General features: G+C 36.7%; 1 protein-coding gene across 1 annotated transcript; it reads left to right on the plus strand.

Moving 5' to 3' along the window:
• Positions 1-63: 63 nt before the first annotated feature.
• Positions 64-12,125, plus strand: l(1)G0320 (signal sequence receptor subunit 1 l(1)G0320). Its single transcript, XM_069813230.1, has 5 exons — positions 64-338; positions 577-771; positions 891-1,150; positions 3,751-4,018; positions 11,505-12,125. The coding sequence occupies exons 1-5, from the start codon at positions 275-277 to the stop codon at positions 11,576-11,578; spliced, it is 861 nt and encodes a 286-aa protein (XP_069669331.1). The 5' UTR covers positions 64-274; the 3' UTR covers positions 11,579-12,125.
• The last annotated feature ends 5,706 nt before the right edge of the window (positions 12,126-17,831 follow it).

The raw sequence follows: 17,831 nt of genomic DNA on the forward strand, positions 1-17,831 counted from the left end.
GTTATATTTCGTCTGCTGCATAGATAAATATATGGTCAATGCGTACAATGCAGAATTCTCAAACAATCCGCAAGGTGGTGTAAACGCGTCTGTCTTTTGTTTCTTGCCATGGGTTTCCGTCCCACTTCCACGTTGCGGACAGCATTTCTCTATGTTGAAGTTCCCATAGTCCTTTTCGCTTCAAACCACACTACGTTTGTGGCATATCTCACATGGGCATGTAGTAAAGAGTTTAATTTGTGCTGTATATTTTGCAACTTTCTTAATCTTAAACATGAAGAATATATTCTTGTTGACTCTCTTAATTCTCCCAGCTTTAATATTTACTATTGATAATGGTAAGTAATGTGCAATCAGTCAGAATTAATTGGCTCAGGTGTAACCGGTGGTAGTAGGCCATTGACTTCGTTATAATTTCCAAATTTGTAAAGCCAGACGTTTATTAAGCGAATTTCTAAATATATTAGATATAATCCATAAGCCACATATCAACATATTGCGATATTATGTATTTAGAATTGAAATTTTGTACATGTATGTGTCACATATGTTAAGAATACATTCCGATTATTACAGGGAGTCGTTTGGTAGTAAGGGCAGAAGAAGATGATGTTGATGATGAAATGGTTGATGTAGAAGGTGAAGGCGATGAGAGTTCTGTAACCGAAGAAGGTGGAGAAGATGATGAAGCACAGCCTAGTGCTTCACCAGATGCAGATACTACTATTCTGTTTACTAGACCAGTGGTTTCTACCACATCTGGAAATTTAGGTTTGTGATCGTTTTCCAAGTTACATTTATGAGTTGCTTAGGCCTACCTAATTTGAACCCACTATATTTCTAAGTATGCGTTATTAATGGAAATTTTGGTGCCGAAAATTTTATTTCAGAGTTACCAGCTGGAAACCTTGTTGAGTTCCTGGTTGGTTTCACAAATAAGGGAAGTCAAGACTTCATACTAGAAACGTTGGAGGCTTCCTTCCGTTATCCCATGGATTTCACCTTTTACATCCAGAACTTTTCAACCATTGCTTATAATCGCGCTGTGAAGCCTAACCATGAGGCAACACTTGCATATTCCTTCATACCTGCTGAAGCATTTGCTGGAAGGCCATTTGGACTTAACATCAACTTAAACTACAGAGACTTGGTAAATATGTATTATTATTATTATTATTATTATTATTATTATTATTATTATTATTATTATTATGTTAACAAATTTCGTACAAGTTCTTTGATAGCAGATGATGTATAACAGCATTCTGATGAATAACTGAAGACTTTATGCTTCTAAGGAACCTCTGATGCCATTCAGGAACTTGTATACTTATATTTTAATTATTAAGTGAACATTTTAAAGTATAATAAGTAGGTCTAAGCTGTGGATTTTTAGGCACAAAAAAGTAGAGATGAGCAAGCAATAGGGCATTTAAAATTATGAAATAGACATGTAGAAAGGCATGTAATAACAGTTATGACTCGACATTAGATTGAGAACTACATATTTTCGAGTGCTTTTGCCTCTTTCAATTTTTCACTGTCTGCACTAACCCCAGAGTTTGTCTATGGCAGGCCTCCAGAACTGTAGCTCTTGAGAGCGACTGTTTTCCTCTCCTTTCTTACCCCCACCCACCTTTTCTACTTGTGCGGTCACGGCGTTCTAGTTACGCTCGGCTGCATCAACAATCATTCTTGGAACGGAAGTCGATCATCCCCAATAGAAGTGGAGTGAGGCTGACGTCATAGTTCCCCTACTTTGCTTGTTCTGCAGGCCTGGTCTATGGCACCGACTTTTAAATCACTCTACGTGTCATTGAGGATAATGCTCTGTTATTGTGTGTTGTAGTTTCTTAGGATAGAAATTAGAACAGTAGAGGACTCTGCAGTGGAAATGTGACTTTGCAAATAAAGATACCTGATAAGTTAGAATGTCATCATGAGTAATTTTGACTTACGTTTATATTTAACATAAACGTGACATAAACACAGAAGTTTGCAGTGCAGTGAGGTTATTTAATGGGGCCATTCACAATAATTTACATAAACACTGACATTAACATTGCTGTTAGACGATAACATGAAAATTTGCTAACTCCAAATGTTCGTGAATAATTTCAAGGAAAAATTGTTCCGGGGCCGGGTATCGATCCCGGGACCCTTCGCTTAGCGCGCGAACGCTCTTCCGACTGAGCTACCCCAGGAACCATACACGACACCATCGCCGAAAAATTGTGATGGTGTCGTGTATGGTTTATGAGGTAACTCAGTCGGAAGAGCGTTCGCGCGCTAAGCGAAGGGTCCCGGGATCGATACCCGGCCCCGGAACAATTTTTCCTTGAAATTATTCAAACCTGCTTTACAGGGAGCTACTACCTGAAAGCCAGATTTGTCCAAATGTTCGTGTTCATACTTCCGTGATTTTAAAACAACATAGTCATACAGTGCTTAAGTATGCAACAGAATATGACGAAATGACATCGTTGATTTTCCATGATTACCAAGTATCTTTGCAGATATATTTATGTTCCTTGTTTAATTTAACAGTAAAGGCACATTCACAATGAAAATTAAACACAACGTAAGCGTTAACTCAAGAATATAAACGTTACCGTAAAATCAAAATGTCATACTCACTTACGGCTTTTAAGGAACCCGGGGGTTCATTGCCACCCTCACATAAGCCCGCCATCAGTCCCTATCCTGAGCAAGATTAATCAAGTCCCTACCATCATATCCCACCTCCCTCAAATCCATTTAAATATTATTCTCCCTTCTACGTCTCGGGTCCACACCTGTGGAGTAACGGTTAGAGTGTCTAGCCACGAAACCAGGTGGCCCGGGTTCGATTCCCGGTCGGGGCAAGTTACTTGGTTGAGGTTTTTTCCGGGGTTTTCCCTCAACCCAATAAGAGCAAATGCTGGGTAACTTTCGATGTTGGACCCCGGACTCATTTCACCGGCATTATCACCTTCATCTCATTCAGACGCTAAATAACCTGAGATGTTGATAAAGCGTCGTAGTATAACCTAATAAAATAAAAATCTACGTCTCGGCCTCCCCAAAGGTCTTATTCCCTCCGGCATCTCAACTAACACTATATGCATTTCTGGATTCTCCGATATGTGCTACATGCCCTGCCCATCTCAAACGTCTGGTTTTAATGTTCCTAATTATGTCAGGTGAAGAATACAATGCGTGCAGTTCTGCATTGTGTAACTTTCTCCATTCTCCTGTAACTTCATCTCTCTTAGCCCCAAAAATTTTTCTAAGAACCTTATTCTCAAACACCCTTAAAAATGTCATGCCATAATTAATAATGGGAACATAAACATAACCTCAAAAATACTTGGTAACTATGGAAATATAACATCATTTTGTCATATCCTGTCGTATATTTCAGCACTCTATGATTGTGTATTGTTTCCAGATCACATAAGTATAAACATGAAACTTTGGAATTTTCAAACTTAAATGTTATTGTCTAACTGTAATGTTAATGTCAGTATTTATGTAAGTCATTGTGAGTGGCCCCATTAAATAACCTCATCACTACCTTCTGTATTTATGTTACTTATAGATAATAACCTGATTTATTCTCATTGTGAATGAGCCTTAAGTTAACGCTTAGTTTTCGTTGTGAATGGAACTTAACTGTGATAGTTATTTTAATTGCTGTATAATATTATAAATGAATGAATAAGCCCTTTATTAAAACTGTTTATTTTTTTTAATACCGATATGTTGCAGGCAGGAAGTGTGTTCCAGGAAGCTGTGTACAATGAAACAGTCCAGATCGTAGAGCTGGAAGAAGGATTGGATGGAGAGACGTTCTTCCTCTATGTCTTCATGGCAGCGTGTGTTGTACTTATGCTGGTAGTCGGCCAGCAGTTCCTGTACTCTCTGGGACGCAAGAGGGTTGGCAAGAAGCCAGTGGTCGAAACAGGGACTTCGAATCCCAATGATGTGGACTATGACTGGCTGCCCAAGGAAACACTAAACCATTTGAACAAGAAAGGTTAGTGAGCATCTTGTGAACGAATTAACTGTGCAGACATAATACTCCATGCATTTCACTGACAACACTGAAACTTCTCCACTCTCTCATCTTTATCATTCTGTCACTGCTGCTTTCCTTTTTCTTTCTCTTCTCATTTCTTCTACCTTCTCTTTTTTCTTCTTTCTGTCTGTGGTGTGACAACATATGTATGCAGGGCCATGGCAGACCATTTGCTGCTGGCTTCATGTCTGCATATCTTAGCAGAAGTGAACGATCATCCATCCAATATTAGGGTAATGTATGACCAGCATGATGATTCCCCCACTGTTATAGCTGGCATACAAAACATGATGCTCAGTGGACACTGTCCTAGCCTATGTACAGAGTGGAAGGAGAGATGAATGAGGACAGTGAGTTACAGTAAACATAAAACTTTAATATCATTGTGATGTCATGTTACAGTAGAACTTGGTTATAACGACATTCAAGGGACCTTAAAAATTACGTCGTTATAAACGAGTGTCGTAGTAACCGAGATTCATATTATGAGTCTAGTAAGGTGGAAAATGGAAAATAACTAACTTAATTAGCCTTATTTTAGATTTATGTATTCACTTTTAAGCCTATAATGAACATAATAAAATACATGTACAATTATAAATTCAGTATTTTGTATTAAAACAGTTTGTTCAGAACTCACCAAACTTCTCTAGTCTACTTTGGAGTGAAGTAATCAGTCATTTTACTCTGATGTCTCATACTTGCTCAATACACACTTTCTAAATTACGTTCTATATTCATTATTTCAGTTGCAATTTCATTGCTCCCTCCCCTAGCTTGATCAATTTTTTTCAAATGCAACAATTTCATCCTTGCTCTTCCAAATCGTTTGGACTGTGGAATTAACTAGGCCAAACTCATGACACACGTCAGCTTTTTTTAATTCTATTCTCAACTTAATGAATCGCTTTAACTTTTTCTTCCAATGTTAAAACTTTTCTTTTAGTGGCCATATTGCGTTAAAATGCGTGCACTTATGATGGGATATGATGATAGAGTCTGGATTAATCTTGAACAAGATCGGGAACGATGGCGGGCTTACGTGAGGGCGGCAATGAACCTGCGAGTTCCTTAAAAGCCATTTGTAAGTAAGTAAGTATTTCTTAAAATACTTTGGTTCTTAGAAAATCTTATTCCAAACTGAGGTTGAAAATGATGTTATATGTGAGGTAGACGCATATACGTTTGTCGTATTAAGGAAGGTAGAAAAGCATTTGTCTTACGGGGAATTATTTGGGACCACAGAATATTTCACGTTATAGGTAAGATGTCTCACAAAACGAGGTCGCTATAACCAAGTTCTACTGTAATTGGTTTTGAAGAAAGCAGTATTTTTAATTAGCATATCTTGGAGCAACAGTAATAAATATAAATGACACTCGGAAGGAAATTAAACTCAGAATAAATATGGGAAATGCCTGTTATTATTCGGTTGAGAAGCTTTTGTCATCTAGTCTGCTGTCAAAAAATCTGAAAGTTAGAATTTATAAAACAGTTATCTTACCATTTGTTCTGTATGGTTGTGAAACTTATAGTCTCACTTTGAGACTGGAACAGAGATTAAGGGTGTTTGAGAATAAGGTTCTTAGGAAAATATTTGGGGCTAAGAGGAATGAAGTTACAAGAGAATGGAGAAAGTTACACAACACAGAACTGCACGCATTGTATTCTTCACCTGACATAATTAAGGACATTAAATCCAGATGTTTGAGATGGGCAGGGCATGTAGCACGTATGGGCGAATCCAGAAATGCATATAGGGTGTTAGTTGGGAGACCAAAGGGAAAAAGACCTTTGGGGAGGCCGAGACATAGATGGGAGGATAATATTAAAATGGATTTGAGGGAGGTGGGGTATGATGATAGAGACTGGATTAATCTTGCACACGATAGGGACTGATGGCGGGCTTATGTGAGGGCTGCAACGAACCTGCGGGTTCCTTAAAAGTCATTTGTATGTAAGTAAGCATTTTTAATTGGATTTTTGAATATGTATTCCAGGAAAACGGGAGGCATTGGGGGATTTTGTAGAGTAAATACCAACAAATGTGTCCTTTATTGGTTTATTATGTAACATTGACGGTTTGGTCTTAATTTCACTGAAGATTGGCAACAAAATGTGTGACAGGAAATGATTGTGAGGCCAATTCTTTATGGTTCTGAAACTTGGAAACTTAAGAAGAAAAGAGGTGGACACTTTAGATGAATTTGGAAGATATATTTTAAAGGATTTCTGGGCCAAAGTTGGATGCAGATGGGTGGAGTATTAGATGTAATGAAGGAATTTACACCATGTATAAACAAATGGAAATTGGTGCATTTATTAAGATTCAGATGTTGCAATGTGCTGGTCATTTAATTAAAATAGATGGTTGCATACCCAAGAAGGCATTTTGGCAAATATATGGCGAAAGAAGAATGAGAAAATCTGAAACTAGATGAGAAAGCGTGTGAAAGGGAATGGTGAAAGCCTACTAAAGGTTAAGGCATGGTAAACCAAACTCAGTGAAAGCAGCATGTTACAGAGTCCAAGACTTTATCTGGACTGTAGTGCTATAGCAGAAGAAGAAATATTAGTTTGAAACTTATTCTTTACTTTTGTTACATTTTTCTGTAGTGTATAGATTGCAGCAGACGGTGTTTAACCAGTTTTAAATACGTTGCTACAACTTTATAACATTGTTTGAAGCACCAATTATTATATTTTATACCCGTGGCTTTCTTCTCTCTCCTTGCATATTCGTTGCTCTGATAGTTTTATATATATATTCCATATTTCCAAGTTTCCATGTCTTCGCCTTACTTTGGGATGAAAACTGGTTTTAATATACAGGGTGATTCACGAGGATTTACCGTCATTTACAGAGCTTATTTCTGAAGACATTCTGAGCAAAAGATTTATAAATATGTTTCCTAATCTCAAAATTTTTAGAGTTACACTACTTAATTTGAAGTTATTAGTAAAATACCTTTTTTCTTTAGTTTTAAGGGTAAAAGAAGGGCAGCACTGCTACTTACAGACCCGTTACTAAATCTACGTATTAATCTGTGAAAAGATTTATTAAATCTACATACTTAGACTTCAACAAACAAAATTTGATAACACAATCTTAAGGGAAAAAATGGAACTCTCTGCATCATAATCCACAGTTAATTCCTGATTTACCACGAAAATCGTCTGTAGCTGCATTTAGATTGGCAACAGGCCATGATTGTTTGGCCAAGCACCTGCATAGAATTGGAATATATCAGTCCTCTAACTGCCCATTGTGCAACTCAAACCAAGAAATGGATTCGGAACACCTCAAAATCTGTGCTTCAGTGGCTGGCCATGATCAAAAAGGAGTGCGTTATATGGCAGTAAAAATTTTTAATAGCCTCCCTATCGATATAAAAAATGAAAATCAAAACATAAGATTATTTAGGGCCAAATTAAAGAAGTACCTAATTTCTCACGCCTTCTATTCTGTAGATGAATTCATGACATTCAATAACACTTCATGAAATTGATATTAAAACTTTGTGTTGTACTAGTAGACTATATTGTAAACCTCGTCTGTATATATATTTCATCTAGACTGTAACTATAAATTAAGACTTTATAATAGTATTAAGTTTTTTGACTAAGGATTTAATTGAGATTTAAAAAAAAAAAAAACATAAATCTGTGATGCTTCAGTCCATTAAGGGCCAAGACCAACAGCCGGCTGCTGGCCTCTCGTCCACATGCCAAAGCAAAGGTGGACGATCATCCAACCAGAATGGAGGTATCATGTGGTTAGCATGATGATCCCCCCAGTCGTTATAGCCAGTTTACAAAACCAGATTTTCACTACCTATCATAGCTCCCCAAATGCATCATGATGCTGTGTGGCACTGGTCACATACACTGGCAGAAATTTAATGAAAATTTCTTCCCCGTGAAGACTCGAACCAACGAGCATTCCATAACACAAGTCCTAGGCAAGATGCCTTAGATCATGATGCCATGGCACGAAATATGAAAAAAAGCTGCTATTTAAAAAGAAATCAATTTTATGACAAGTAAAAACAAGATATGGATATTTTATTGATGTTCTTGAATTATTTTACTGAAAATCATAGACAATCTACAAAGAAAATGTAAAATTATTATAAATGGAATAAAATTAGAAAAAATGCCGGTATTATGAATGATAAAGAGAAATCAGCCCTTTCACTTGTGATGTAGCCTACTGTTTATGAATAATCGTATGTTGAATTACTTTCTGTAGGCCAGCTGAAAAGTTCTTCATAAAGTAGGATACACTCTCTTGGGATGTATTGCTTATCTTTTCCAAGTCTTGCATTTTTCATGTTCTATTGGCACTTTTCCTACTAGGTAAGCCCTTGTTGGTGGAGGATGATGGATTGTTGCTGAAGTGCCATGAAGAATGTGTGGCTTACTAATCCATTGATATTACTGGATTTTTTATGTATTCAGCTCTGTCTTGTGTATATGGGCTATTCCATATGAAATCGATCAGTAAAAAACCTCGCATTTTTTTTAATACTCTAATTTTTTCCCTATTTATACAAGGTGCTGAGGAGAGTGCATTTTCAAAAATATACTATCGAAAGTCAAACGGTTTTCGTACTATTGAGCGACAAATTTAGCGTATTTTATAAAAACAAGCCTCTTTCAGTGCTCAGAACTCTGGAACCATTTACTGCAGAACATTGAACGGGAGCTCATTTTGAAGCTGACATTTAGTGGGTTATGACAAGAAGTAATACTTATTTTTATTGTATACAGAGAGACAGATAATCTGATTTTACTTACTTTTAGGCGTTTTGCCCATTTCTAAAAATGTAAAAAATATTGAGAAAAAAACCTTGCATTATTAAGAGGGATTCGGCATTGTTTGCTTAGTGGCTCGGCAATAAGTTTCGAGGGTATTAAATAAATTATTTTCACACGCCTAGACTTTAACGGTGCAGTACCGCACCAAGACCACACGCACTGGCCGAGGGCTGAAGATAAGCGAGTGTTGGGCGCCATTTTACTCCTGTGTTTATGAAAACTTGTGATAAAGCTAGCTCACCCATGACTGCTAGACGACACATCACGTGTTTGTCTCCTGGCCTTGCTTGTCTCGACTACCTCCCGTCTCACAGTCAGCTGGTTAGTTCACGCGTGTACTAATTATTTTCTTTATTTGATATTTTCAATACTTTCTTATCAACGGTGCACCAGTAAAAAATACGTGTTTATTTGTACTTTCAATGCGGAATCTAACCATATATTTTAAAAATATTTTTTCGTGGGCAAAGGCATCTTAATGAAGAAAAATCTAAATTTCTCCATTTCCATAAAAAGTAAGAAAAACTGTTACATGTCAATATAAACTATAATTTCTCAGCATCAAAATAAACCATGATTTTGATCATTGGGTGAAAGGGTTTCAGAGCCACAACAGTTTAAAGTTGCTAATTTGATGAAAATACGATAAATTTAAATATTTTTAATTTAAACACTATGAAGTTCTGATGCCTCAAACTTTCCACAAAGCATTATATCACAGTTGTCAACGGACAGAAAAAGTTTCATTATATTTAAAAATTGCAAGGTCAATTTTCTCTATATTTCGGTCGATTTGAGATGGAATAGCCCATACTCAAAGTGGAATAGGCTACAGATTGCGAAATTGATTCTCTTATTTTTTTGTTTGTTTCTTGTTTCTTCAGAAACGACACTCTTTTTATAACATTTCTTCCAATCCAAGATATCAGATGCTGCAATCTCTTTAATCAAAAACCTTCCAACTGTAGAATTGCTTTGTATAATGTGCTCTGTGATCTCTTCAATGAAGCTGCTTGTATCTTGTTCCCTTGTAACAAGAAGCATTTCTTCCTCTCTTTCACTTTTGTATGTTGCCTTCCATATCATTATCAATAACTTTGTTTTCAGACTTTGTATTACTGGAAAGGAAACCGTAATATATTAATTTAGATACTTTACAGCACACAGTTACTGTTTTCAGTTGTTCCCATTCAACCAGCTTTGCCAACTGAATAGTTTTAAAACTGCGCATGTCGGTGACTACTGCCCATTTAAAACAAATTGTGATTTTAACTTGCCTCTAACAAGCTGACAAACTATGTTACTGGTATCCTTATAAATAAAAACGATGGGTTTATTCGCGTACTTCCAAAACTGCGATAAAAATGAAAATGACAAAAATGAAGACTTACACTTACAAAACTTATTTGTGTTCCTTACCGCCCTCACATAAACTCGCCATCGGTTCCTATCCTGAGCAAGATTAATCCAGTCCCTACCATCATATCCCATCTCCCTCAAATCCATTTTAATATTATCCTCCCATCTACATCTCGGCCTCCCCAAAGATCTTTTTTCCTCAGGTCTTCTAACACACTATACAGGGTGAGTTTTAAGTCCACCGACAAATTTCAGGAGGTGATTCCTGACTGAAAATGGAGTTCAAAAGTTCATATCACCTGTGTCCGGAAATGCATAGTTTCCACGGTAGATGGCACTGACGACATTCTCTCATAATTTGCCGTGTGCGTTTTGTGTGTTGCAGATAGTGTGATTTAAGCAACGTAGAAGCACAATGGTCTGGTATTCATTCCAGGAACAAGCCGAGATGGTGTTTGTGTATGGCCAAGCAGGTGGAAATGGTCGAGAGGCAGTATGGATGTACCGAGCCACGTACCCTGATAGACAACACCACATCTTCCTCCACATCTGGTGTACGCACAGTCTGCGGCCACCCTGCATGTTCGTCTGTCTCAAAGGACCCATGCTCACACAAACGCTGAAAAATGGCTCCAAATGTTGTTTGATGTGGGTGGTGATGTCTGTCAGGGTATGTGGCTGGATACATCCATGATGCCTCTCGACCATTTCCACCTGCTTGGCCATACATGAACACCATCTCGTCTCGTTCCTGGAATGAATATCGGACCATTGTGCTTCTACGTTACTTAAATCACACAATTTGCAACACACAAAACGCACACTGGAAGTTATGAGAGAATGTCGTTAGTGCCATCTACTGTGGAAACTATACATTTCCGGACACAAGGTGATATGAACTTTTGTGCTCCATTTTCAGTCAGCAATCACCCCGTGAAATTTGTCGGTGGACTTAAAACTCACTCTGTATACATTCCTGAGTTCACCATACGTGCCACATGCCCTGCCCATCTCAAACATCTGGATTTAATGTTTCTAATTATGTTAGATGAAGAATACAATGCTTGCAGTTCTGCGTTGTATAACTTTGATGACTTACACCCTTTTAAAAAATCCAGTTCAGTTATAAAAATGTTTTTTTGTTGTGCACGGAACCCATATTCTTCTTTATGCCTGATCACATTTCCTTTCTTGTGTAAAACTTCAGTTCTTTTATAAAGATTTCTGATTAAATTCACAACGGATGAATTTCCTCTTGTTTTAGAAAAATCTCCACGTGCACCAAAGCAGAGCCCACGGCAAAGAAAAGCGAAACGATCTGCAGGCTTTGATGACTGAGTTAACGACATCTCTGCTTCTCTTGGTGTTGAGCACCATTGGAGTCATCTGTCATTGCAATCGCACATTCTAGTGCAGTGATTGGAGCACAAATCAACAACTCATACGGCATCCATGACTTTTCCATCTGATGTCACATTGTGCAAGAACTTGAAATACAAATCTTTAAGTTTCTACAACGGGTTGATACGTAAATATAATTTTGAAGTGTTGTGAATTTTAACATTATTTTGTAATGCTGAATGGGATGTTAATTTTATTAAATATGGTGAATACATTCCATAAATTAATCGGGGGTTGGAATAGCGAGCTTTGCAATAATATAGACTGGAGGAAGGGAATGAAGATTGATTTGCTTTGTATATAGAGACTGTAATTTTTTAAAGATGGTTCGGTATTAAATACTGAACTTTATTAAATTATTTTAAGGAGAGTTTCTGAAATAATAACTTCATGTGTTTGTTTGGAGTAGGGTTAAGAATGACTGATATTTGTTTAATTGTAAGGGCTGCCACAAATAAAATGGAATGTACAGATGTTGAACAAAGTCTTTTATTTACAGAATTTCTTAAACTTCCTTGCTCTGATTGGTAATGAGTAAAAAGCGGAATTTTAGGCGCCTAAAATAGGCTCTTAAACTCCTTTATTTAGGCTCTATAAAATAAAAAAATAGGCTTTTGTTTGTTAAAGAATGTCACTAAGAGTGTTTTTCATTCACCAATCACATTTCCATAATTTGCTTCACAGTAGATGATCAGCACCTATTGTGGCTATTGTGTCACTCACTGCTGTACTTACAAATGGTGAGAAAAAAGGAAGGGGTTGTTATCTGTCTTGGAATGTAAGAGAATGCTTATTCGGGTACAACCCAGCGAGTTTGTGTTAAATTGCTGACAGACAGAGGAAGATATAATAATAATAATTTGTCCTGCAGGAGTTCTTTTACATACCAGTAAATCATCTGACATGAGCCTGTCACATTTAAGCACACTTAAATGCCATTGATCTGGGCCGGGATCGAACCCACAACCTCGAGCACAGAAGACCACCTCTATACCGACTATGCTACCGAGGCCAAGTGAAAGTTGGAATTTTAGGATTGAAAGATTGTAAGAATGAGAAGGGGTGGCCTGGAGGTATGAGGGGGATCCAGGAAATAACGACCGTTCGTGCATACCTGCCGCGCAGCTGACTCCCCTTCCTTGTTTGAAGATCAACTGGCTTCCTTAACATGTGTTCTCATAATGTTGTGAGTACTGGTTGCAACAAGTCGCCATTGTGCATTTTGTGTTACTTCAAAATGAACGACGTGATTGATAATCCCGCCGACTGTGAGGTGAGGAGTGTGATTCGATTTTTGAATGCCCGACATTTGAAATCTGCAGAAATTTACCGGCAATTGAAAGAAGTGTATGGTGATACTGTAACGAATGAAAGAAATGTGAGAAAATGGTGCGAATGTTCAACAATGGGCGAACAAATGTCCACGATGAAACTCGACCTGGACGCCCATCACTCATCACAGAAGACCTGAAGACTAAAGTGAACGACAGAATCTTGCAATATATTATATATATATATCGTAGAATCTTGCAAGACAGGCGCACATCACTCGACGAATTGCTGAAACACTTTCTGGGTGGTACGCATTTTGGAAGTGATGAAGAGGCAGAGGCAGAGGAGTATAACACGGGAATTCTAAAGCTAGTGAACAGATACGACAAATGTTTAAATGTAGGTGGTGATTATGTAGAGAAGTAAAGGAAGCTTCAGTTATGTAACAGACTTTGTTTTTTAAAATAAATATATACTTTTTTAATTATTACAACAAAACGGTCGTTATTTCCTGGATCCCCCTCTTCTCTATTGTGTTGTTCACTGTTAGGAAGGACTTGTTGTTATCCATCTTGGAATATAAACGGTACAGAATGTTAAGAAAAACAGTAATCAGTTACGGAAAATGCAAGAATTTAAAAATAGGCACTAACGTCGAAATAGGCACTTTTAGGCACTATAAAACCCCTTTATTTATACCTATATTTCCAAGAAAAATGTAAATATTAAATCTCAAGCCTGTATGTATCAAGGAAAAAAATAGGTTTTTGACTAAATTCTGCTCTTTAGTAATGAGATAATTACCAGACATCCACTGTTGTATTTCAGTGGTAACGACATAATCTAATGTTTCGAGGCTCTACTCTGATATAGGTTTAAATCTCGTTTGGTTGATTACCTGATTTTTTTTTCATAGTTTTTCTCCAACTGTAAGGTGAATGAGAGGTAATTCGATAACGAATTCTTGGTCTCATCTTGCCAAAGATCATCTTACTGTTACCAAGGACTCTACAGGATGGAAGCAATAACTACTGCCTGTGTCTGGCTTCCTGAGCTGTTTCTTTGCAGGGCTAGAGATGGTGAGTGGGAGGTGTTATATAATGCGTATCGCATGTGCAGTTAGTACTCCCCTGTGTTCAACACATCAGCCTTTTCAATATTCCTTCCGTTAACTATGGAGCAAGAGCAGCCATAGACAAGTGAATATATAGGCTGACCCCTCACAAAACAAATTATGCTCTTTTCATCAATTCCTGTAACTAAACACTAATACCAGTGATACACTACAGTTTCTATTCGAGATTATCGACCTAATCGCGATTACGGTTGTCATGTGTACATATCCGTAAACTCTGTCCTTTATAACAGTGTTTCTCAGACTTGTCGTCCTGGATGGCACAGGCAGTATAATGCTGGCCTTCTGTGCCCGAGGTTGCGGGTTCAATCCCAGCTCAAGTCGATGGCATTTAAATGTTCTTAAATGCGACAGGCTGATGTCACTGTATTTAGTGGCATGTAAAAGAATTCCTATGGGACAAAATTCCGGCACACCGGTGACCTCGGCGAGCATTGTTAAATAAAACATAAAATTTAATTTTCTCAAACTTTTTCCATTGCGAAACTCCTTTTAACCTAAAGTGTAACCACGGAATTCTTGTAATACTTTATTAGTATTTAATAATTGACAGGTGAAATCAATGGATCTTCTTAATGTATCCAGCTGTTTTCTGACAACATAAAGTCCACTGTAGTCTATTCAGTTGTTTTTCACGAGAAATGAGGGGTATTTTGATCGGTGTTCATTATAGACGCCTGTTGCTAGTAGTCAGAGTTGGGGTGTAGTCAATATATACTGCAGGGCTGTGTCTTCTGCAACTGGTACTGATGATTTTAGTTTACTTCTTTTGTGGTTTATGGATGGACAATATAGAAGAATGTGTCCCAGATCTTCATCATGATTATTACACAACAGACAAGTAAGATTATCGGAAATGTGAAATCTGTGTAGGTACAATTGTGTGACTATGTGACCTGTTCTGGCGCTTGTTAAAAATTTTTGAACACGTCTGGGCAATTTTTGTACATTTCCAGGTCATTTGGTTTCTTTTGTACAGACTGTAAAATTTTTCCTTTGTCAGAAGAGAGCCAATTATTGATCCATAGGTTTATAGAATGAGACTTTACTGAAGCGAAAGCACTGGTTAGAGCAGGGGCGTATTTTGCGGGCTACCGGTGGTAGCCCAAGGAAATTACAAAAGAAAGAGTTTATAATATAACATAATGTAATAATTTTGTATTATTAGTTTTACCATAGTAATTAAAATTAAAGTAATTGTTAGATATATTTTGGGTAATAATAGGGTCAGCGGTAGCCCAAACCCTTTAACCAGTATACGCCACTGGGTTAGAGATATCACTTGAAGAGGTCTTGGTTGCAAATATGTTGCCTGTTTTGCAATATTATCGACTTACTCATTTCCAGATATACCACAAGACTAGGTGAAAGCTAGTAACTGAATAATTGTTCTGTTCAGCGGAATGAACGTGTTTGCTTTTTAAGCCTGCAATCTGGTTTTATGGTGGAAAGTTGTAGCTTCATTCCTACTTCTGCATTTTGTCTGTTTCGGTATTTTGTTTTAGTGGACACATATGCAGAGAATCCAAATAAAGTGATAAGTGTTATTTTCCATATTAGATATTTAATAATAATAATAATAATAATGACAACCCTAGTAGTATGTTATAACTGGAATTTTGAAAATTTAGATGGCCCAAATTTTGTGTCTGGGTCTGTACTATCCGTATAATTCTGATTTTTACTCTTATCATTAGAGAAACTGTTAAGGAATGATTTATCACTTTTCAGTTTTTTAGTAGAATGGAAGATTTTCTTATAAATAAAAATATTAACGTGTATCATTATTTCCTGCCATTAGTTAGTCTGGCAATGCTACTAGAGTGACTAAGGGACGGAATTCTGTTATTCAGACCAAGTTCGTGTGTGTATTCGTAGGTGAGCAGCGATATGCTGTTGCCAAACTATGCAAACTTCCAGCCTGATTTTCTGATTAATCAAGTACTTAAGGGGAGAGGATGGTATTTTTTGGTGAAAAATTAGTAAATTAAAAAAAAAAAAATTTTCTTTAAAATACTCTGTGATATGTGTGGAATGCACAACATAACATTTTGTGGGTATTTATGCCCTTATCGGATGTTGAGTCGCCATTTTTAAACTTCCTGCATTATGGATTTTTAAATCACTCGCCTACTTTTATTGTTGTTTCCAGTAAATTAAATTTTCAAAAAAAAAAATTTTTTTTTTCTTTAAAATACTCTGATATGTGTGGAATGCATTGCATAACATTTTGTGTGTATTTGTGCCCTTTTGGATATTGAGACGTCATTTTTAAACTTCCTGCGCTGTGGATTTTTAAATCACACGCCCGCTTTTATCGGTTTCCAGTAACTACATTTTTTTTTTGCTACATTGCCAGACAAAAATGGATATAATTTCTGAACTATTAAAGATACATGCATGAAATTTAGAACACACATTCTTTAGATTATTAGGAAACGTTTCTCTGTAACAGAATTTTGTTAATTGATTTCATCTTAAAAATACGTCCGTTTGTTTGCAAGAAAGGAAATCAGAAAATTGTTATTAAATTTTAATTGTTTATTTTACAAACGTAGGGACTAATATCAAAATTCTGTTACAGACAGTTTGTAGAACATGCTTTTGCAAATACATTGCAAAAAAAGTTTGAATCTATCTTTAAAAACGGTTTAGATATATTGGTTTTAGTACAATCCTGCATTGGGTATATTTTTTTTCAAATTTGGGCCCCCAAATAATATATATATTTTTTTCAAAATATTTATATTTGGTTGAGTTCCTACAGCTATGAGGTAATATTTTACACCAATTAGGAAAAAAGTTTTAAAAAATACCATCCTCTCCCCTTAATTACAAAACTCATAATAGTTTTTTACTTATTTTAATGTATTTTATTGTCCCCTTCAATCTGCACACTTATATCACTTCTACTCTGATTTCTCTGAAGATTTGGCTTTCAGTGAAAGTCCCTATTGGGAGTATAACACTGGCCAACACACATTTTGGTGCCTCCAAAGTTAGATCTGTTCCTGGGTATATTCGACTCGCTGATTCCAAAAATGGCACCAGTTTTTCCATATCAGCTTCAGTTCCTGAGATACAGCATAAATACCATATACCTCTATTCACTCTGGTCGGTCGTCAAAATTGAGGTTTTCCTGGCATTTTATGTAGAATAAGTCTTCTTGGGTTCTCAGCCAGGTGAATTGGTCGCCTGGTTGAGAACCCGAGAAGAGTTATAAAAATTCAAGATATTTTATGGTAGGTATTGTTTTAATTAATCTCTTTGTAGCATGAAAGAAACACATTAAGAATTATAATAGACGTAAAATACACTAAATCTACTTATTTGAAACGAAAAGCACGAGTTTATGATACAAATATTCCAGTCATTCGGCACAGAAGAGGCTCCTTTTGTAGTAAGACTTCTGAGAGAGATCTGCCAGGACATCTGCATAATGTTCCATCAGTAATCTGCCATCATGTGTGCATTCCATCTTCCTTGGTATCTGCCTTCTATTGTTTTTAAGTATTGATGAAATTGTTCATTGACTTCAATGCTCATTTTACATCCAGGCCTGTTGAAATGAAAGAGCATATCCTCTACTAATTTAATATAGTTGCCTGCCTTCTTGTTGCTAAGAAATTTTCACGAGAACAAGTGAAGATCAAGCACAAGATTAGATTTCATTTATTGATTCTATGAAATGTGGATCATTTATGTGCTGCCTGATCGTGGACCATCGAAAATTTCTGCCTTCAGTTTTTCCTTGGTACCCCAGGCAGACAATTTATGCGCTA

Source organism: Periplaneta americana, chromosome 2 (genome assembly GCF_040183065.1).
Source record: "Periplaneta americana isolate PAMFEO1 chromosome 2, P.americana_PAMFEO1_priV1, whole genome shotgun sequence".
NCBI classification, from domain to species: Eukaryota; Metazoa; Arthropoda; class Insecta; order Blattodea; family Blattidae; genus Periplaneta; species Periplaneta americana.